Source organism: Meles meles, chromosome 13 (genome assembly GCF_922984935.1).
Source record: "Meles meles chromosome 13, mMelMel3.1 paternal haplotype, whole genome shotgun sequence".
Lineage (NCBI taxonomy): Eukaryota > Metazoa > Chordata > Mammalia > Carnivora > Mustelidae > Meles > Meles meles.
In genome coordinates, this window is record NC_060078.1 from 16,459,270 (window position 1) to 16,482,644 (window position 23,375).

At 36.2% G+C, this 23,375-nt stretch overlaps 1 protein-coding gene across 1 annotated transcript in view; it reads right to left on the reverse strand.

The window, feature by feature from the left end:
• Positions 1-23,375, reverse strand: part of PCDH15 (protocadherin related 15) — a 567,896-nt gene that overhangs the window by 166,284 nt on the left and 378,237 nt on the right. Inside the window, exon 20 of the mRNA XM_046026577.1 lies at positions 23,257-23,369. Within this exon, the coding sequence (XP_045882533.1) occupies positions 23,257-23,369 (113 nt within the window). The remainder of the gene's footprint in view (positions 1-23,256; positions 23,370-23,375) is intronic.

The following is a 23,375-nucleotide window of genomic DNA, read 5'->3' on the forward strand; positions in this document are numbered from 1 at the left end:
TGGTGGCTTTATACTTTTATTGCTCAATCACATTACGCTGTATGAATGTACGATGAACAGCTGCATTTTAGTAAAAGAAAATTGATCAAAATAACTCCAAGACTGTTGTTTAAGAGAAATAAATCTTTCAGATAAAGTGTGACCCAGAAAAGTTAACTGCTACAGGATTTATATGCAAAATGCTTACAGTGTAATTTTCTTAAGGATGTGGAAATTAATTCATAGATATCTGTTTAACATTTCAATTTTTTCCTGAAAATATAAATTACAATAAATCTGTCTCAATTAAATACATTTTAACTATCTGAATCATCTGAATAATGACTATGCTAAAATAACAGACTTTGCAATTTTCAAATGGTAGACCCCATTTTATAGTATAAATATAGATGAAATAATTATTCTACAATTTAAAATCTACTTTTATTGTTGGGTTCAAGAAGTAACAATAAAAGTAAATGTTGTATGTGTTGCATAAAGCTCCTAATTATTTTAAATGCTGTGCAGTTTTGGATATAAAAGTGTTTGTGAATAGATGCTATAAAATTTCACCGGGATTCAATCTGGCTCTATTGCTTTCTTTCTACTGAGAGACAAATCTAATTTATTTTGACATGTTTGAATTCAATATATTTGCAAATCAGTGTCAATTAAGGAACTGTTTTTATATCTACTATGAAGGAATTTAATGAAAATGGGAAGAAAAAAAAAGCATCCACCAGAACTCCTATTATTTGTAACCTTGGAGCAATTGCATCAGGGTGATCTGATTTTACTTATTTAAACAAGAAAAGCAGTTTTAAAAAGACATGAATCAGGAGAGAAATGTCAGCTTTCCCAGAATTTTTAGGATGGATTGTAGATTGGGAAAAAAAAAAAAAGAAGAAGAACCAAATAGTTAGATGCTGTATTTTTTTGCATATTTTCCAAAGATGCTTGCTATTTTGAGTTTTGCTTCTTTTCGGATACATGAAGCATCCTCATCTTTAAGAGAAGAAAACTGGAGCCCTGAGTAGTAAACCATTTCTCAAGTCCAGAAAACTACCTGAAGCGACATCTGCAATCTAGGGTGTATATGTTCATTGATTTCATTTATTATTCACATTAATAGAGTTTATCTAATTTTGCTTAGTCATTGGCTCTCAAACTTGATAAGAATTATCTGAAGAATTTATTAAAATTTCATTTTTTTTCCTCTGTCATGCTTAAAGATTCTGATTTAGTAGGTCCATAGGAAAATCATTTATAAAATTCTGGTTTAAGAATTTACTTACTACCTATGTGACCTTGCAAAAATTCATTAGCTTAAAATAGAAATAAAATTAAAATAAAACTTGAACACTTTTAATCAAAGAAAACAATAAAATGAAAAGGTAACCTACTGAATGGGTAGAAATACCTGCAAATTATATATCCATAAGGAGTTAATATCCATAATACATAAAAGAACTTCTACAAGTTCTTCTTATTTTTTTTTTTCCTGTGAAATGGGGACATAACCTACTTCGGAAGATGGTGGAGTGTACTAAGGGACATAATGTGGACAAAAAGATTTCCTTAAACCTAGCATAGAGTAGGTACTCCAGAAATTATGGCTTTATTAATACACTATTCTATCGGCTATACTTCTAGAAGTTTAGTATAAATATTATACTGATATGCAAGTTTGTCTCTTAGACAGGGGAACAAAAAAAAATAAAGCTTGAACACTTTTAAGCAAAGAAAACAATAAAATGAAAAGGTAACCTACTGAATGGGTAGAAATACTTGCAAATTATATATCCATAAGGGGTTAATATTCATAATACAAAAAGAACTTCTACAAGTCAACATCAAAAAACAAATAATCCAATTTAAAAATGGGTAAATGAATAGATATTTTTCCAAAGAAGACATCCAAATGGCCAACAGGTACATGGAAAGATGCTCAATGTCACTCATCATCAAGGAGATGCAAATCAAAACCACAATGGGATATTGCTTCATGCTAGTTGGATTGGCTGGTGTCAAAAAGACAAGAAATAACAAGTGTTGGTGAGGACGGGTAGAAAATGGAACCCTCACTCACTGTTGGCAGGAATGCAAACTGGTGCAGCCTCTGTAGAAAACAGCATGGCAGTTTCTCAAAAAGTCAAAAGCAGAAATACCATATGATCTAGTAATCCTACTACTAGATATTTACCCCAAAGCAAATAAAAACACAAATTAAAAAAGATATGTGCACCACTATATTTACTGCAACGTTATTTGCAACAGCCAAGGTATGGAAGCAATGTAAGTATCCATCTATAGATGAATGGATAAAGAAGATGTGATGTATGTATACAATGGAATATTACTCAGCCATAAGAAAGACTGAAATCTTGCCATGTGCAACAACGTGGATTGACCAAGAGGGTATTGCACTAAATGAAATAAGTCAAAGAAAGACAAATACTGTATGATTCTACTATGTGGAATGAAAACATAACAAACAAAAAACCCCGGTAATTCAGACTCATAAACTGGTCATTGTCAGATGGGGAAGGAGGTGGAGGGGGGTAAAATAGCTGAAGGGGGTTAGGTTCCAAACCTCCAGTTATAAAACAAATAAATTACAGAGAGGAAAGTATAGCACAAGGAATCCAAGCAACAATATTGTAATAATATTGCATGCTAACAGGTGTTAATACTTATCCCGGAGCCCATGGAGTGATGCCCACAATTGTCAGATTACTCTTGTACACCTGAAACTAACATACCATTATGTGTCAACTAACCTTCCATAATAAAAATGAAAAGAAGCAACTTTATTAAAATGCTAACAAATATGCACCAATGAAATATCTATAATTATACACATCAACATTAGAGATCCTCGTTTTTGTGCACTTCTGTGAGAACATGGGGCTTTAAAATTTTATGTATATACTTGTTTAATGTGATAAAATAATATGATAAGAGCAAACATAATAAGACTGTTACTTAAAAGGTAGGAGGTAAGATGATCAAATACTTATTAGTCTAGGGGTAAAAAACTTGGTAACTTTATTGTTTGCTCCTTTATGTATGTATGTGTGTATCTATTTATTTTTGGAGAGGTAAAAGGAGGGAGGGTTGGAGGGAAGGAAAGAATCTCAAGCAGGATCCATACTGAGTGTGGAGCCCAATGCAGGCCTCACTTTCACAACCCCGAGATCGTAAGCTGAGTCTAAATCAAGATTTGGACACTTAACTGACTGAGTCACTCAGGCACCCCAAAACTGGTGACTTTAAAAACTGTCCTCAGTATTCAGAATCCAAAGTTACGTTACTCTCTTTTTCAGAGCTTATACTGGGAAAGGAGCAGAGAAATAAGTTTATGTCTTTAAATAGTGAAACTGGTGTGCAAAAATCTTGCCATTCTTTTTTGAAGTCTTCTCATAACCTCAACAGTTTAAAGTTATAAAATTATACACATAAATATCCCCTTTTCAGCAAGATAAATTATCTCACTGATTTCTATTAATATTTATATAATATCTCAATAAAATGAGTTGCTAATGAATATAGGAGAAAAAATGTGAATGCTTTTAATAAGTAATATTGCTCTTGGCTAATAGTGTAGATTGTCTTAAACACTCAGATTTCCCCGTCCTAGTTCTCAATCACAGAATAATTTTACATCTGAAATGAGGATAATATTTTTCTTTTTACCATTTCTTTTTTTTTTTTTAAAGATTTATTTATTTGACAGATAGAGATTACAAGTAGGCAGAGAGGCAGGCAGAAAGAGAGAGAGGAGGAAGCAGGCTCCCAGCCAAGCAGAGAGCCCGACGCGGGGCTCGATCCCAGGACCCTGGGATCATGACCTGAGCTGAAGGCAGAGGCTTTAACCCGCTGAGCCACCCAGGCGCCCCTCTTTTTACCATTTCTTATACCTTTAAATCCATAGACTTGTTCTGTCTTCATTCAAAATAACAACTGGGGGTGGGATCACTGTAAGTAGATATGGGCTCTGAATCTTAAAAGAATACAATCACAAAATCATTTAAGGTTTAGTGAGTTTCTTTATAGAGGTTCACCCACTCATTCAATAAATACCTACTGAATTCATACCATATGCCTGGCACTCACTGGGCAGTAAAAACACAAAGACAAGAGAGAAGAAATGGATTGTGCCTTCATGAAACTTATCACCTTTCAGGAAAACCAGTTATATGAAATAGTTATATGAAAAATTACAGTAAAATGGGGTAAGTATATTAGTATTAGATCCCTGATTTAGTAATAAATATGTGCTCACCATTTATATTTTATATTCTTCAAATACCTATAAAGTAACTGAGTAGAATCAGAGGCTGCAGGTTTGGCAGAAAATTTAATTTATATGTACACATAGTAATGATCTCTGAGAAAATGGTTTCATGTTTTGGCTCATTTACCTACACAGGGGTGTCTCTTTTTCCTTTATAGATGATTTTGTGCATTTGAAATTTTGAAAGGTATGACAGTAAATTTCAAAAAGGACCTTTAATGATTTTATGTTATTTTCTATTGATTAAATTCAATGTCTTTGGTATGAAATAGTCATATAAAGGTAAGAAGTCACCATAGAATCTTGAAATCTATTAGAAGATCATACAAATAGTATCAAAAAAAAAAAGAGAAAGGAATACGTATATATAGCATTCGATATTTCAACTTAATTCTCCTTTAACAGTTGAATAAATGCACTACCTCAAATATATTACTAAGTAATAAAATACAGGCATAAAATAATAAAAATACACATTCAAGATCTGATGGAATTTTTAGGAAAGAAAGAAGTCATTTTTTTCATTAAATGTTATGCATACCTTAGAAAAAGAGCACACTAATGCCATTTATGAAGGACAGTATATTGTCAATATTCAATATTGTATTAGATAAATTTGTCACTATTTAGAAAGTGGGGAACTTTATTTTCATTTAAATTTTTGCTAAAGAAGTTGTAATATATACATTATTTCTAGACTTACTTTTTATTATGATAAGGATAACTATAAGCAAAATCCTTTATCCAGCACAATCACCTGGCTATTAAGCCAAAGACAATGAAGCAATAAAAAGGTGAAAAAAAATTCTGATTTTCTTTAAATATTTTAAATGTCGAAATACTTTATTTTTATATTTTTAAGGATTTATTTATTTCTGAGAGAGAGAGAGAGTGAGCAAGAGAGAGAGCATGAGCATGAGCAGGGGCAGAGGGAGAGGAAGAAGCAGGCTCCCTGCTGAGCAGGGAACCCCATGTGGGGCTCAATCCCAGGATCCTGGGATCACGACTCAAGCTGAAGGCAGATGCTTACCTGACTGAGCCACCCAGGCACCCCAATGATGAAATATTTTAAACAAACTTAAAATAAGGAACTTACTCTAAGATATATATCTGATCTCAGATTTAACTAATTTTTAAATATTTTTGTATTCGCTTTTTAAAAATAATTACAGATACCATCAACAAAATGAAAAAGCAACCTATGGAAAGGGAGAAAATATTTGCCAATCATATATCTAATAAGGAGTTGATATCCAAAATATCTAAAAAACAAAACAAAACAAAAACTTATCTGATGAAAAAATGGGCAGAGGGACTATTGGGCAGAGTGGATATTTTTTCCAAAGAAGATGTCCAGATGTTCCTGAGGAAAGGATGCTCAACATCACTCAACATCAAGAAAATGCAAATCAAAACCACACTAAGATATCACTTCACACCTGTCAGAACAGCAAGAATCAAAAAGATGAAAAATAACAAGGCTTGGCAAGGATGCAGAGAGAGGGAGCCCTCATGTGCTATTGGTGAGAACGCGAGCTGGTGGAGCCACTGTGGAAAACAGTATGGAGGTTCCTCAGAAAAGGAAAAGTAGAGTTACCGTATGACCCAGTAAAAAGTAGAATTACTATACGACAAAAGGAAAGAAATCACTGTCTTGAAGAGTTCTCTGTATGCTCATATTCACTGCAGTACTTTTTGTCATAGCCAAGACATGGAAATAACCTAAGTGCCCACTGATGGATGAATGGATAAAGAAAAAAATATATATATTATATTATATATATTATACATACATAATTCAGTCACAAAAATGAAGGAAATCCTGCCATTTGCAATAACATGGATAGACCTAGAGGGTATTATGCTAAGTGAAATAAGTCATATAGGGAGGCACAAATTCTGTATGATCTCATTACATATGGAATCTTAAAAAAATCGTAACTCAGAACAGATTGGTGTTTGCCAGAGTCAAGAGGGCGGAGCAGGAGTGGCTAAAAGGGAAGAAGGTGGTCAAGGGGTAGAAATTTCCAATCTTATTTGAAAGTAGCTAAGAATTGGGAGGGAGACAAACCATAAGTGACTCTTAATCTCACAAAACAAACTGAGGGTTGCTGGGGGAAGGGGGGTTGGGAGAGGGGGAGGGGGATTATGGACATTGGGGAGGGTATGTGCTATGGAGAGTGCTGTGAAGTGTGTAAACCTGGCGATTCACAGACCTGTACCCCTGGGGATAAAAATAGATTATATGTTTATAAAAAAATAAGAAATAAAAAAAAGAAAGTAGCAAAGAAAGTAGCAATTGAAAGTTCTCATCTCAAGAAAAAAAATTGTAACCACATGAGGTGGTGGATGTTAACTAAATGTAATCATTTCATAATATAGACATATATCAAACTACCACGTTGTACACTTTAATACAATATTATATGTCAGTCATATCTCAGTAAACCTGGGAAGAATTATACCTAGGTCTCCCCTACCCAGTTCCTTTATCCATCCCCAGTTATTAAACTTGGAACAAAGTTTAAAAAGCCTAAGAGGTTGTTCTGACAAACAAGACTTTGTGTCAAAATTTCTCCATAAATATGGTAACATATGATTTAGAATCCATTAGCAAAGGGTTATAAACATCCATGTACCAAAGACAGATTCACTATACTTAGTATACCTGCCCAGCAACTTGATTTCTGCTCTTCTTGAGTAATACCTACTTGACCCATTTTATATATATATATATACACACACACACACATATATAATGATAATCACATAATCCTGGGAGTCATTTGTAAAACTGAGATGTAAATGTCATCATTTGTAATGGGACATGTCCTTCCATGAAATATTTTCATAACATATTTTATTTTTCTAATCTATCTGTTCTTCCACTTTTTTTGCTGATGAAGTTAAGAGACTATTGGGCATGGTCAATAGATTAAAAACAGACCACGTTTCTATACTTTTCCTCTCATTCAGAGTTTATGTTCCCTTTCCAATGTTTCTAGATTATTGCCACCATTGCTTTGACCAAACAGAAATGAAAGAGAAAGTCATGTGATGTAGCTTCACTGAAGGCAGAGCCTCTGGCTTCAGCCATCACACAGGTGGAAGGAGAGCTGCTTTGAGGTGCCACGTGGGAAGTCCCAGTGTCACTGATTTAAGTACGAAAAGGACAGGGAAAACCACATGGTGAGAAAGGTCAGGATATCCCAGCCACTCCTGAGGCAGGACAATGTCCAGCAGACCCTGACCCAGGCAACTCACAGGATCTTCAGAAGATACAAATTCTTTTTGTCTTTAGTCATGAACCTTGGAGTCAGAGAATAGATAGAAAAATACATTCTTAGGAATGGGGCACCATCATAACAATCTAACCACGTGGTAGTGCCGGGAGTCTGGCAGGCAGGGGTTGGCAGGAAAATGAGGTGGGGCTGTGGATGGACGCTGGAGGAGGGGTGAGCTCACCATCCGCTGCGGCTGCAGAAGCAATGACGGAATAGTTGTTCAAGTTTGGACAGAGGGCAGCCTTCATTGTGGCCTTGCAAAACCCTCAGCATACTTGCCACCTGTAGTCATGTGGAAGAGAGGAACCTGGGAACTAATGAGGTGGCAGGTTCAGCTCAGGAGATTTCCTGAAAGAGTTCACCACTGCACGGAGCGACCGGGGATGAGAGTGCTTCTCCTGTCCCCATCCCATCATGGCACCGAAGGCAAATGTCTTCAGTTCCCAGGTCCTTGAATCAAGAAAAGCTACCCCTGGGGGAGGCTGTCCACATTTGGATTTAGTTTAAATGATGTGACCCAGAGCTTCAACCAAGATGACATCATGGGACGAGACTTCTGCAGATCATTACAGCGTGTTTGCTTGTTTCTTTGTTCTTGCATGTGGGAGGAACGGGAATAATGGTGGATGAAAGATTGATTATGGTGATTAACAAGACAGAAGCAAGTGTTTTTCTATTAGTTCCATCAAGAAGTGGAGTCTATTTCCCCCCTCCTTTGAATTGGGGCTGTCTCATGAATAGGCTTGATCAGTAAAAGGTGTATATGAGTGCATGTTTGTGTCTATGTGAGTGTGAATATGTTTTTTTGTGTGTGTGTGTGTGTGTTTGTGCCTATTTGTGCATGACTGTGCATGTGTATATGTTTGTGTCTATGTGAGTGTCTGTGTGTGAGTGTATGTTTGTGCCTATGTGTGTGTGTGTGTGTGAATGTGTACATATTAGGGATGGACAGGAGTGACTTTCTGGGACTTCAAGCCTCAAATTCAAAATACCCTGAATCTTCTACTGTGTCCTAAGACTGCGTATGGAGGGTGGAAGTCTCCATGAGGAGGCCAGACCATCTCCATGAGAATCTCAACTACCACCCCACTGACCAGCCAGATGTCTCTTGGCCAAGGCAGCCCCGAACTCCCCCTCAGCCTGACTACACTTCAGACAGGCTTCTTCCTGACTTGAGGTCCCTGATCTCTCTTTTCTTACTTTACTTTGGAGAACCTGCACTAGGAAAGGATTTCTCTGCCTCCCTGAGACATAAATCTTTTTAACAGCCTTTTCCTATTTCACAACCCAGGACCCAGGAGCCCTGACTGTGAAATGCAATCAGCAGGGACAATAGAGTCCTATGTCCCTGAGGTTAGGATCCAGACTTTGGTGGCAATTGCTGCAAATTGTGAAACCATCCTATCATGAAAATAGGAGAAAGTTTGCTTTTGTTTTGGGTGGAGGCCATCTACAAACCCAGGTGGCCAGTCCCCGAGCACGCCAGCTCTTGACAACTCCCCATCCCTTGCTTCAGCAGAGCTGAGCTCAGGCTGAGTTCTGGCCTCGCTCCCTGACTGCAATAGCTTTGCATGGATTGCTCCCTGCCTGTTTAAATTTGTCCCATGCATGTTGAGCTTTGACAGTAGCATAACTGAGCCTGCACGAGATCAGCTAACCCACAGAACCAAGAGAAATAGTAAATTGTTGTTTTAAGCTATTAAATTTGGAAAGGGAGTTCTGTAGCAATTGATGATTGAGGCACATAGGAAAAATCTCACTTTGAACACAATTCTGGTCATAAATATCCTTCCAGGAGTCACTAAGCACTTATACGATACCCGTCTTAGGCAAAGTACTGCACTTACAGGTACCAAGGATCATATCATTGCTTTACTTGTGGCAGTCCCTATTCACATCCATTGTCCTAGCTTAAGTATTATAGGGTGTCCCCTTTACTCTCAATAGTGCCCTGCTTTGGGCAATAAATCACATGATCGTCACTAACATTAGACACTACATGCATGGATAGAGTTAAGGGGAAAATGCAGCTCTCCCACTTAAGAAACCTACATTCTGAGATGAATGTGTACATACTCAGACGGGAGTATGAAGTGTATACATACTCAGGTTTAGTTCTTTCTGCTCTGAATTACACATTTTTGGCATTAATATAGTAATTCCTGCTTTCCCTTGTTTGCAATCGCCTCGTGTATCTTTCCCTGCCACTCTCCTAGTGTGTGCATATCTGTGTGATTTTGCCTTGAATACAGTGTTTAATGGCATTGAACCACGTGTGGAAAGCTTACCAGAAATAACACAGTATGAGAAGAGGATGAAGCTAACAGCACAGCTATTACGCTCCAAGCAGTCTGGAGATGAATGACTCCACCATTATAATTGGTGATAAAAATGCTGTGATTGCAAATCAACATTTAAATATTTATGTGTGAAAATCTATTTTCCCCGTAGAATGTGGAAGCAGAGCGATCTTCCATAAAATGCCTCTGCTTATGTCTCTTGTTTAACACCATCTTCAGATTCCTCCATGATAATGAACCAAGTTGGTAACGGGGCTCATAAGAGCCTTCACCGTCTGACTCACCACCTATGAGTCTCTCCCAGAGATCCCTACGCTCTATGCTAAGACTTTGACTTCAAGACATTCTAGAAGCACACGATAAGCAATTTGACTCAGTGTAAAGCTCTTGCATGTTTTGTTTTCTTGCTCAATAACAACATCATTTGATTAATTTCTGCCTACTACGTAGATTATAAGATCTCTGAGGACAGAGACCACGTATATTTTGTCCACCATTATTATTCCTACCACCGTGTATCTTCTCAATACATATTCATTAGCAGGATGAAGAGAAGAACAAATGCCATTTGAACATAGCGGTCATTTTGTCTTGTCTGTACACATTTTCAATGTTTGTTTTCTCCAACAGAGAGATCGTGCATTTTAAAGAAACTGTATTTGTGCTTAAATGAAAAAAAAACAAAAAAACAAAAAACAACTTTTGTTGAATACATTAATGGACAAAAATGCCAGGTGGATTAGTTAAATTCAAGGAGAAATAATTTTAATTTTTCAGCTTTATCTATCTCATCCTGCCCTCAACTGAAACTACAGCTCACAGAATATTCTGGAAACTTCTGCAAAGAAACAACTCAACTACAGGATCACTGAGATAGAAACAGGCTTCGCCAACAACTCTGTTGTTGACTGATAGTGAAGATCAGGAATATCAGCATGTAGGATTGTATCTCTACATGACGAATGCAGAGGGAGTTATTTTGTTTATGAAGATAGGTCAGTAATGAAATTAAGGATAAAAAGCCATATCCGGTCATGAGAACCATGTATCTTTAACCATCACATACATATCTGAGACATTATTGTTTAAACTAACATTCAGACTGAGTAGAAATCCATTCTACATGCTGCAACTAGAGTGGTATTTTATGAGGATTTCTTCTTTTTTTTAATCAAGAAACTGGTGATGGTTTATAAATCAATAATGGTAAAGAAATGGGCTTGTGACATTTTGGTTTGCTTTTTGTCTTCTTTACCTTCCACACACCAAAATTTGCCTTTTGGCAATTTCTCCTCTCTACCTCTCTTATTTTGATAATATACTAATTGTATATTAAAAGTATATAAAATAATATTCTATAAGAAGTATAGTCATCTCCGCTTCTTCCAATCAGAAGAGAAAGCTTTGTACATCATCATCTGGCAGCAAGACAGGCAATTAGTATGGCTTCTTTTCTGTGTCTAAACTCTTTTAGAACAAGGCCTACATCTTAAAATCTTTTGCATGGCCAACACCTGGGATAAGCCTATTAAATAATAAAATCACAATTATTTATTAAGCACGTGTTCCACACCAGGCTCTTTGCAAATCTTTTTCCTTCACATATAAAGTAAGTATTGTATCTCTAGGATAGCTGGTCTCAAGGAGCTTCCATAACTTGTCCAAGTTCAACCAATGTCTGATATCCAACAGTCAGGCTTCAAACCTTGGTATCTGTTGTGTTGTTTTGCCTCAGAAAAATTTGCATTAACTATTAATAAAATAAAAATAACATGACCTATTATATGTTGGACTTGAATGAAACACTTTCCATAAATATAAAGCAATGGAACAAGAACAGCATCAGTAATAACATTGTTTGTGAAAACTTGCTTCAAATTCTAAACTGCTCAAACTTGAATCCTTCGTTGCTGGTGCACTGGCTTCACTCTGCTCTGTGAACAAATGTCAGACCCTACGACAACCTTGAGGATGTGGAAGAGAATTATACTCCATGTGGATGCAGAGGGAGCCTGTGAATGCTGAAATGAAGGATTGCCAGAGTCAGTCTTTCAATAGCTGAAGACGCAAAATCTATTATCTTTGAGGCAAGATTTTAGTAGCACCATAAAAAGAGAGGAAATGTTATGTTCAGGTAAAGTCAACTCTCATATTGGACAATAAATCTAAATTAAAATAGTAAATAACATAAGCAAACAAGTAAGGCTCTCTGCATGTGGATTTATTTTGTATTAATAGCTTTTCTCTTTTTCATTTTTTGAAACTAAGATGAATAGTTCTCCCTAAACTATTGTACTTATTGATTAAAAAAAAATCTTTTCTCAAAATCCCAAGTGCAAACTTGTGTGGTTTATGTAAGAATAATGCAATGTTCCTCAATATAAGGTAAATTTAATTCTCTTGAATAATGCAATGCTAACTAGAACTGCTCACTCACCATTTCCTTGGCCATTCTGATAACATTGTTTTCATTTTTCATAGTATATAAAAATGGATTTCTAGATTTTTAAATTACACTTTTTCCTCTGTTTTTGCATATCAAGAGGTGAACTGTTAATCCCTTTTAGTTTTTTAAAATCAACTCTTTTTATTCTTCAATATAAAGCCTCCTGAGAAACTTATTTTAAAGGTAAGTTGTATTTAAATTTTTGCACTGTTGTTTGTTACAAGATTAATTCAAATTTATCAACAAAGTATCAATTTTTTACTTTAATACAGAAACTGAAAAGATTATTTTCTTTATTCAAAGTATTTGAATTCTTAAAAGATGTCAAGATATTTATATGTGTAATATTCTTATTTTGGATTTAATATATTAAATTTGAATAATACTGGAAATTAAATATGACTCAATATTTTGCTAAGAGTTAGCAAATATCAACTTGTTCAAGAGGTTCATAAAAATGCCCTAGCAACATTTGCCCCTTCTATTTGATATACATACAAATATTAATTTTAAATTTTTTTTATGGAAAATACATTTTAAAATACATGAATCCTTAATAATGAATATAAATGTGGCATTAAATCATTCAAAGTTTAATAATCAATGTTGATACATTTCTATTTTAACAAATACCAAAGGTATGTCTATATTGGTAGCATGTTTGTTTGGAAAATTTGTAAATAATTGTCTTTGGTAAAATTTTTGATAAATTGTGTGAGGTATTGCATTTCCCACTCAAAATCAATATTCACATTTAGACTCCATGATCTATTCCAGACACGCTGACCTTTCCATGATATTTACCTCTAGAACCGAGGACAAGTGTCCCTGTGTGTTTAGTCCATCATCCTGGGATGAAGGTCAAATATTCTTCGAATGCTAACTCACTTGACCTACAGGAGTCTATCTATTCTTAAGTTATATGCATTTGAACTACTGTTAGGATTTTGATATTTCTGTCTGGATTAAATGAAAGATACATAAAATATATTTTCTGATTATGACACCATGCTTATTTTCCAGAAGATTCAAATAGATAACTGACTGAAAACTTCTTATCAGATCCAGATCCGGCCATGTGGCGGCAATGAAAGTGTGTCCCCCAAATCTCCAAGTATAGGAAGCAAGTTGACCAAGGTTCTCTTGTGCTCTGAAGTTTACTGCTCTTTAAATGCAGGCCATGCTTCTTTGAGGCTACTTTCAGAACATCACTGGGAAAAGTGGAGATGTTATGGTGGGTCCCTTCCTGGGAGACACTGAACTTCTCCAATGTCAGACTATGGTTTGAGGGCTCCCTGATCATTATGTGGAACTTACTTAAATGACACAGAAGTTACTTCTATGGCACACTAAACTTGGATTTTTACACAAACCTCTCTCCTTCTTCCTTCCTTGGGGTCAGAATGAATGAGGTTTGAAGCTTCCCTAGTCATACCCTGCTTTCTCTTCATTTCTTCCACACAAGTATTTTCCCTAAAGAACTTGTTACATTTCATCTTGATGACTGATTGCTAGAGAAAGGACCAAAATGAACACAGAACAAGGGGACTAAATTAAAAAAAAAAAAAAAGGAGTATTAGTATTTTAAAAGGTATGAATTAAATTTAAAATATCTATGAACATTTAGAAAAAAAACAGTTCTGGGAAAAATAAAGACATTTAAAAGATGTTAATATAGAATTTCAATACATAATAAAATAGGTGCCAATATATAGACTTAATAAAATAAAGATAAATGAATTGAATAGATTTAATATACATTAAATTACAGAGAGACAAAAAAGATAATCTTGAGGCTATAATTAGCCATTATTTAACATTTTAACAAGGCAGAAGACTTTGTCATATGTTGTAAGATATACCAAACTAGTATGAGAAACTGGAATTAACATATCTTTTAGGTCAACAACTACATGGTGAATATCACTCTTTTTTTTTCCACGTTAATGTCAGACACAGTCATGTTCAGAGAACTCTTTTTCCCAGTAAGAAAAATCCTTGTCGAGATACCTACTAATAATTGATAGAAGAGCATTATTTGTCACCTGTCTTAAGTAATGAGTTTAGCTCAGTTTCAATCAAAGAGCAGCAGAATATGCTACCCCAAAATGGATTCTAAGAGTTGAGGACATGCCACTCTAAAATATTCCAATTTGTTCACAGACCTGTACCCCTGGGGTTAATAATACATTATATGTTAATGCAAAATAAAAAATTAAAAAGAATATGCCAATTTGTCATATTGGTTATTTTGAGCCGTAGGCACTCAAAAAATGGGAAATGCAGGGAGATGCTTTCTGTGAGCTCCCCTTACTTGTTTAAAGCCAGTCTATCCAAAAGAGACTCAGTTGTCAGAGATTCCGTCCCCAGGAGTTTCACTGACCAGAAAAACTGAATGACCACAGAGGAGGACAGCTAAAGAAGATACCATACCCAGACAAACCTTACCACAATTATACCTGCCCTCTATTCTAAGAACCCACTCATGTTCCCTAAAAATCAGTTACTCTTCTCTGAGAGGCCTATATCTCCTGTCTCCTTCCTCTGTTAAGATGATATTTAATCCTGAATCCAAAAGATGGATATTAAATATCAGGATACTTAATCCTGAATTCAAAAGATGATATTTAATCCTGAATTCAAAAGCCACCACTTTGAGTTACTCATTTTACCTGGGTACCTCCCATGTACACATGAAGTATAGGTTTTAAAAAACTCCTTGTTTTTCATTTGTTACTGTGTCCTTTATTACAGGGGTCTCAGCTAAAAATGCAGAAGAGTAAAGGGAAAATTAATTTTCTTCCCCGACACAGACATACTACTTGAAAGAGGAGGCAAATGCTAAAATTTATGAAGGTGTAGAAAGAAATGTATAGACTATAACTTAAAAGAGTTAAAGCTAATTAAAATAATAATCTCAGCATAAGGCATGAGTTCCCAACATCCATAACTATCTAAAGATTGAAGGGATGACTTTCTCGAAATGGAAAAAGAGACTAGTCAACTTTGTGGCAAGAATATTAGAAAAAGCAAGTATTACACTATTAGGCTGACTAAGTGATTCCTATAGTCTGTTTGTCCATTACATGATAGGCATTCGAAAACAGGATTTTTATTAAGATTAAGCTATTTCTGGGATACCTGGGTGGCTCAGTTGGTTAAGCATTTGCCTTTGGCTCAGGTCATGATCCTAAGGTCCTGGGATCAAGTCCCACATCAGGCTCCCTGCTCAGCAGGGTTCCTACTTCTGCCTCTGCCTGCTGTTCTCCCTGCTTGTGGGCTCTCTCTCTCTCTCTCTCTCTGACAATTAAATAAAATCTTAAAAGAAAAAAAAAAGATTAAGCTATTTTTTTTTTCTGCTTCCAATGAGAATCAGATTGTGGGAAGTGGTTTGAATTAAGATGTGAGTTGGCATATGGGCATAGAGATACTTAATCATCTGAAGAGTAATGACTCCAATCTAATTATTATTTATGTGAGGTAGGGGTTAATAGTTGGACTTAAAGAAGTCCAGCTGAAGAGACTTTTGAGAAGTGAGAGGTATTTTAACAATGAAGGTTAAGAGATACCATTGACTCTTTAAGAAATTTGGTTCAAGGAAAGGGAGAAAAACGAATGAAGAATGATGATCTGAGGTATGCAAACTCTAAGTGACCAAAACTTCTGACATTTCCTTGTCTGTCAAAAAGATAATCTGGAAGACTCACATAAAACAGGAATGATGCATGAAAATGCAAATTTGTTACAATTGTGAAATGTTGGGTTGTGTGTATGCTCCTAAATAATACGAATGCTTATTTATAATTGTAGAAATTAATATTACAAAGTCTGAAGAGTTATATACTTCTATACATTTTGAGAAGAACTCAGTGTTTTCTGGAAAATTAAGTGTTCATCCAATGACAAACAGATGAAGCAAACTGATGTCTTAATTTTCCATTTAACCTAATTAAATGACTCAAGGAGAGACTGAAGAGGTCATGAAATGAACAAAATAAGTGTTTCAAGTATTATAATCACCAAAGGGACCAAAGAGAAATAGGCACACACTTATCTTAAGAATTACTGTAAGTCTGGACATTATAAAAGTACACATATATCTGTATGGGGTAAATAGCTTTCTCATTATGAGATTCCTCCCTCACTTAACAATTACTTGAAGTTGGCCCATCAGGGAACAATTTCAGTTCACAAGATTTGAGGAAAAACAAAATCAAATCTTATTTCAACACATAGAAAGTATTCCAATGTTGAAAATTAAAAATAAGAAAATAATGTGAGAAATTTCTCCTCTAATCTTGACAGGCTAAATTACTTCCCTTAATACAAGGTGGTCTTTTATAAAATCTTTGAATAATTTTACAAACTGGATTATTTCTTTTTCAAAGAACCATTAGCAGAGAGTGAGGAAGTTTTTAGATAGGAATAGGAAGGAGAGACATAACAATATGTGAAAGGAGGGTTTGGCTTTTTGTTAAATGGCTGCTTTCACATTGGTTAGCTAATCTGCTAATCATCTGTCATCACAAACTTAGCTGGCAGTCAAGGAGACTTTCCCTTTAGTAAATATTAAAGGATTTACTCTGATGTTTATTATTTGCTGGTTCCTACTTATACTTTTATAATTTTAGAAAAGGTAATGGTAGGTCTATTTCTGCACTCCAGCAACAAGGCAATTATCAGTAGCTCGATATTGAAATGTTTTCAATTCTGGAGAGAGAGAAATGGACTTTTTTCTCTCTATGTAGAACCTGTACATTGGAAAATGTTTCACCAAATAGTAAATGCTTTTTCTCAGATCTCTTGGATGGTCTCCACAAAGTGATTTTGCACCTTATAACTTTCATTTACACCTCCCTTTTCCTTTTCTTTTGCCTCTTTCCTTTTCCTTGTGATCAAGACAATTATATTTCTCTGGAACGTGGAGAGAGTAATGAATTATAATCAGATAACCAAATGTTAGCTTGAAGTCTAGAAAGGTTTGGCTGGGAACATGTAATACTAACATTTGATATGCTGAAATCACTAGAAATAACTTAAAACATTCAAAAACGTCCATCTGTGATTTTCTTTGAATTCAAACAAACAAACAAACAAAAAGTATGCATTCTCTTGCTACTTTAAGAGGAAGGCAATCTATTTCACCAATACATATTTAAGAACAAAATATTTCTGTACTATTCCATCATGGGTTCATGTAACCAATTTTGTATATTAACATAAACCAAGTCATCTTAAGACGACCACAGTGATGAAAACCTGTAACTTGTCTGAAACTACATGTTTAATGTGCTAATTATCCACCCACACTGTTTTCCCTTTTTCCCCAGTAGGAGAGGTGGAAATGAGATACAACTGCCTAGCAAGGGAAGAATTCATCCACCCATTCAGAGTTGGCTGTGGCCATTTGCCTTGAGTTTCAGGAAAGAACTTGAGCTGTGGTGAAATTTGCAAGCCCTAATTCACTTGCTTTAGGAAATCTCTGCTTGTGGATTTTCTGCCCTTGGTCCCATTCCAGGGACTAAAATGACAATCACTGGGATAATTCTGAAACAGGATTTTTAGGACAGAAGATGCTAAGTTGGCTTGGGTCGCTAATGACAGCACGGAAGAACTGCATGACGAGTTACCACCACCAGAAACACTCAGTTTAAACTCTCATGTGAGTCAAAACACATGAGTTTTTGTTCTTAAAACTATTATAATACAAGGGTTTATTTCTACCCCAGCCTAACCTACCCTATTTAATCCTTTTAACCAAGATTTAAAGATTTAATGATATACCATTCCAAACACAAGAAAATTGGATTGGGGAGGTGGTCCATTTAAGAATCCAGTTCAATATTCTACAATGAACAAATATTTTATCTTTAGAGGCTTTCTTCACACCTCGTCATTTGTTGAAAACCAGTTTTTCCTAAGGAGTTCAAGAGTTGTTATTGGAATGAAGGTATTCCCAAGATATGAACATATGTATCTCAGCTTGTCTTAGATCCCTTACTGTGGATCTCTGCTTTCCATTTGCAACCCATGAGCTTTTTCCGACCCCAACAGGGACAGAAATCTTGCTTATTGCTTGGTGTCCCCTCCGCTCCCAGACTGATCCCATGAGAAAGTTTTTCTACCAGGAGCAATTTTGTAATGGAAGTAAAACTTCACCTCTACCCTTTCAGGGTTTTTAGGCTGGGTCTAAGTATTAAACTGACATAGGTCAGATGAGTAGGAGAAAACATCCACATTTATATAAGTTATATGTGACAGGAGAGCCCTTGTGAGAAAATGAAGAGCCAGAGAAACAGCAAAACCTTCATACTTTTGTATTAGGATGAGCAGAGACAGGCCATTGTGGAAAAGTAAACTGTAGAAGGAGGCTGAAGTGAGCTGTGAATTGTTTTAACCAGGCCTGTCTGTATCACTTCTCTTGGCTTTGACTCCTCATTAAAGAATGTGTTTTTCCTCCTGGTACAGAGAAAGCATCTTTCACATGAGTTTATAGGTCCTGCTTTTGGGAGGAAAAGGGGAGATCAGAATGTCCTTCTTACAGCTGCTGTGTTTTTAAGCACTTTCAGCTCAAAATATTCCTTATGCCCAAGTGGCATATTCTGCCACCCTTGGACTCCAATGCAAGGGATTGAGGTCCCATAACATATGCAGCATCTCTGGGATTTATGTGTATCCAGCCAAAGCAGTAAATGGTTTTGAAAAAAAAATTATGTATATTTAGGACATTCCTAGTTAGGTATCACTCTCCCAATCTGTGATTCAGAGGCCTGGGCTCCTCTCACATTCCTACAGTTGTCAGCATATGGCTCCCAAGGGTCTCTCAGTGTGTTTTCCATTTCACCTGTCCATACAGGGAAAGGTTAAATCAGGCCAGGGAACAGTGCAGACCATTGTGTTCCACATTTTATTGTTCAGAACTCAGTCCCATGGCTCTATCTAGCAAGTAGGGCTATGTGTCCAGGAGGACGAAGAAAGGAGACTCTGGTATATATGTCAAAAATCTTCAAGAGCATGGAGAGGTAATGAAGATCAGCCTTAGGTCTCTTATCTTTTTTTTTTTTTAAATAGTTCATTCCATACTTCAGGTCAAATGTAAACTTCCTTGAACATTTAAATTGAATTATTGGGACTTATTCAAAATACAGTGTGTTCTGCCAGTGTTTGATATGACTTTTTTATTATTCAAGTTTTCTAAGCATCTTATAAAAAAGAAAACAATCCTGTTCAATGCCCAAGTCCTACTGAATCCATTATGCCAATTAAGTCAATTCTGAGGACTTTCTTCATAAACTGTAAGATGCAACAAGGATACCAAATTGCCTTTATGTATCAGAGTAACAAATGGACCAGAACAGTCAAGGGCACTATTTGCAAGTGTTAGAAATGTTTTTCTGGAAGGTCAGAAAATTCTTCCCCATGTGCTCCTGTGACTCCTCTTAATTTTAGCACCAAGTAATTGGCAGTTTTCTTTTCTTCTCTAAGTTAACAACTTTATTAATAGAATCTATTTGCAGTTCGTAGTTCTTTGCAGAGAAGGTACGAAATGGTAAATTATTCATTGAACAAAATATTTTTATTTTTAAAAGTGGCATAAATAAGGCAATTTTAAAAAGAAAGTTAAATGAGCAATGCCCTGATGAGATCTATGACCTTGGCCTGAATGCCACAGTATTTTAGCTAAAAGAGTTAATAAGCAATATGTTACAGAAGTCTGGAGGCTTACAGCTAATAATAGGAAATGAGCTGCACATGAAAGCCAGGAGAAAGGGGACAGCATTTACTGTGTTTATTCTCTCTCTTTGGGGCTTCCGACAAAGGACTGTTCGGGATGAGAACTCTGGAAGAACACATGTGAGGATTCTGTTTGGCTGAAGATCTGAGGGATTCCTGGACCCACCCCAAATAGTAAGTACATTTTTTTTGTGAGCATCAAGTCCAGGTAAGACGGTGAGAAACACAGGGAGTTTATACCCATTCTGGTTCCTGAGAAGCCATGAACACATCCAGGGAAGGTCTCTAGAAGCAGAAAACTGCATGTCCCATAGCAGAGAACTGGGGTTCACAGGTTGCCATGCTGGCCAAAGAGGAAGGTATTGGTAACAATGGACAGAAGGAAGAAAAGGGCCTTACAAACAGACTGACCAGGAATTCTTACTGTTTTAAATAGAGTTTACATCTCAGTGGTTTACATATGTGTTATGTAGAATTTTAAGGTAAAATTACACTCATTTATTGCTTGAATATTGCAAAGGAAGCTTTTCTTTAAAGGTTTTATTTATTTTAGAGAGACAGAGAGAATGCATGAGCAGGGGGAGGGGTAGAGGGAGAGAATCTCAAGCAGACTCCCCACGGAGCATGGAGCCCAATGCAGGGCTCAATCCCACGACCCTGAGAGCACCACCCTTAGATCAAGAACTAATCTGAAACCAAGAGTGGGATGCTTAACCAACTGAGCTACCCAAGTGCCCAAGGCAGCATTTTATAAAAGGAAAGCACTGATTGGTTCAGTGTAGTAAATGTTCCCAGACACATCACCTGCCTCCTCTATCGGTAGCTTTGTCCTTGCTTTAAAGCTTACAATTCTCAGTAAATCCTTAGAAATTATCAAAGCAAAAACAAAAACACCACAGTTGGGGCACCTGGGTGGCTCAGTGGGTTAAAGTCTCTGCCTTTGGCTCAGTCATGATCTCAGGGTCCTGGGATGGAGCCCCGTGTGGGGCTCTCTGCTCAGCGGGGAGCCTGCTTCCTCTCTCTCTCTGCCTGTCTCTCTGCCTACTTGTGATCTCTGTCTACTTGTGATCTCTGTCTGTCAAATAAATAAATAAAATCTTAAGAAAAACAAACCCACCACAGTTATCAAAACAATAAAAATCCACATTTTAGAATGTGATCAAGTATTATGTGAAATCTTCATTTTTCTTGCACCTCAAATAACATGACATAATGTCTACTTTGTCTCTATATAGACTAAAATACCAAAATATCTTGGAAATCAATACATCCCCCCATATTGTTTATTCATATGTGTATGTATGCTAATTCTTCAGCATGGAACATCCTTCCATATTTTTGTGGAGTAGTTAAGCTGTATTTTTTTCTCAAGATACAACTTAAAACTATGTGTGTTTAAATCTAGTAAGGTATTTCCCCAACACACTTGTTCAGCACTAATCTCCTATCATTGTGTCTTCACACTATATTGTGTTGTTCATACAATGTTTAGTTTGCACGTGTGGTTGTGAACCCCTGGAGCTCCAGGACAGGATGCCATTTAATGCTATGTCCAGAATAAGAAAATGGTAAATATGTAGTATGTTGTGAGTCTCCTTCAAATATGTATGGGAAACTATCTCTTATGGGTTTTAACATTTGAATACATGTATATTCATATTTTTGCTTAAAACAATATCATGAAAGAAAGTTCTACTATTTTTTAGGAAAGCATTATAAAATTTTTCACTCATATGCAATCATGAAGCAATCATAAAATACAGTACATTTAATTTTATTATTTTTAAATAAATTCTACACTTCCTAAGAATATCTGTCTGTCTGTCTATCTATCTATGTATCTACAGACATGCTTGGACTGAACTGTGTCCCCCTAAAATCAATATGTTGAAGCCTTTAACCCTCAATGGCATAGTATTCGAATATGAGGCCTTTGAGAGGTAATTAGGTTTGGATGAGGTCATGGGGGTGACTAATCTTTGGATGGGCACCCTTATAAGAAGAGACACCAGGGAGCTTGCTTTGTTTCATGAGGACTCAACAGGGACACAGCTGTCCACAAGCCAGGAAGAGAGCTCTCATCACAACCCAACCATGCTGGTGCCCTGACCTCAGCCTTTCGGCCTCTGGAACTGTGAGAAAACAAATTTCCATTGGAGTCACCTGGTCTGTGGAATCTTGTAATGGCAGCCTGACTTAAGACAGTATATACACTATCTCTATAGCTATAATACATAATATATATCATATCCATAAACACATATACACATACATTCTTTCTTTCTCTTTCACTGATTATATGAGAAAAATCATTGTAGATTTGTGTCAAATTATGTTATGTATGGAGGGAGACAAACCATAAATGACTCTTAATCTCACAAAACAAACTGGGGGTTGCTGGGGGGAGGTGGGATTGGGGGAGGGGGAGCGGGCTATGGACATTGGGGAGGGGAGGCGAACCATAAGAGACTATGGACTCTGAAAAACAACCTGAGGGTTTTGAAGGGTCAGGGGTGGGAGGTTGGGGGAACAGGTGGTGGGTGATAGGGAGGGCACGTTTTGCATGGAGCACTGGGTGTTGTGCAAAAAGAATGAATACTGTTACGCTGAAAAAATAAATAAAAAGGGAAAAAAAAAAAAAAGAAATAAAATCTTTAAAAAAAAAAAATTATGTATCTATCTGGCAATAACAAGAAGTGAAACGTTTACTACTTCTTGCTATTGAGATTAATAATTAGTTGCAATTTAAACCCCAAAATATAATGTTGTATTTTTCAAAGACTGCATTTTTTTCAAGATTTTATTTATTTATTTATTTGAGAGAATGAGAGAGAGGAAGCCAGCAGGGAGTTGGAGAGGGGACAAGCAGACTCCATGCTGAGCACAGAGCCTGACGAAGGGTTCAGTCTCACATACTGAGATTAAGAGTTGGATGCTTAACCGACTGAGCCATCCAGGTGCCCCAACACATTAATTATTTTTAAAGGCTCCATTATTCATGAAAGCATTACTAAACTGGTATTTTTAGACTAAATTATCATTTTGACTATATTACCTTTAAAAACAAATCTAATATTAGGCTAATTTAGAAAAACTTAAACAAGAACCAGAAGTTCATGTCATGGATCAATTCAAATCACCTCAGTTTTGAAAGGCCAAAACAGAGCAACACAAAAAACCTTTACACATTTTACAAAAACAGATAGAAATCAGTACCTATATTCCTCTTGCGTGAAGCGTGGAATTTCTCCAGGATGTAAGACGAGAATTTTCACCGTGGCACTGCTGGACATCACAGGTTCACCCTCATCAAAAGCAACAACCACCAACTTAAA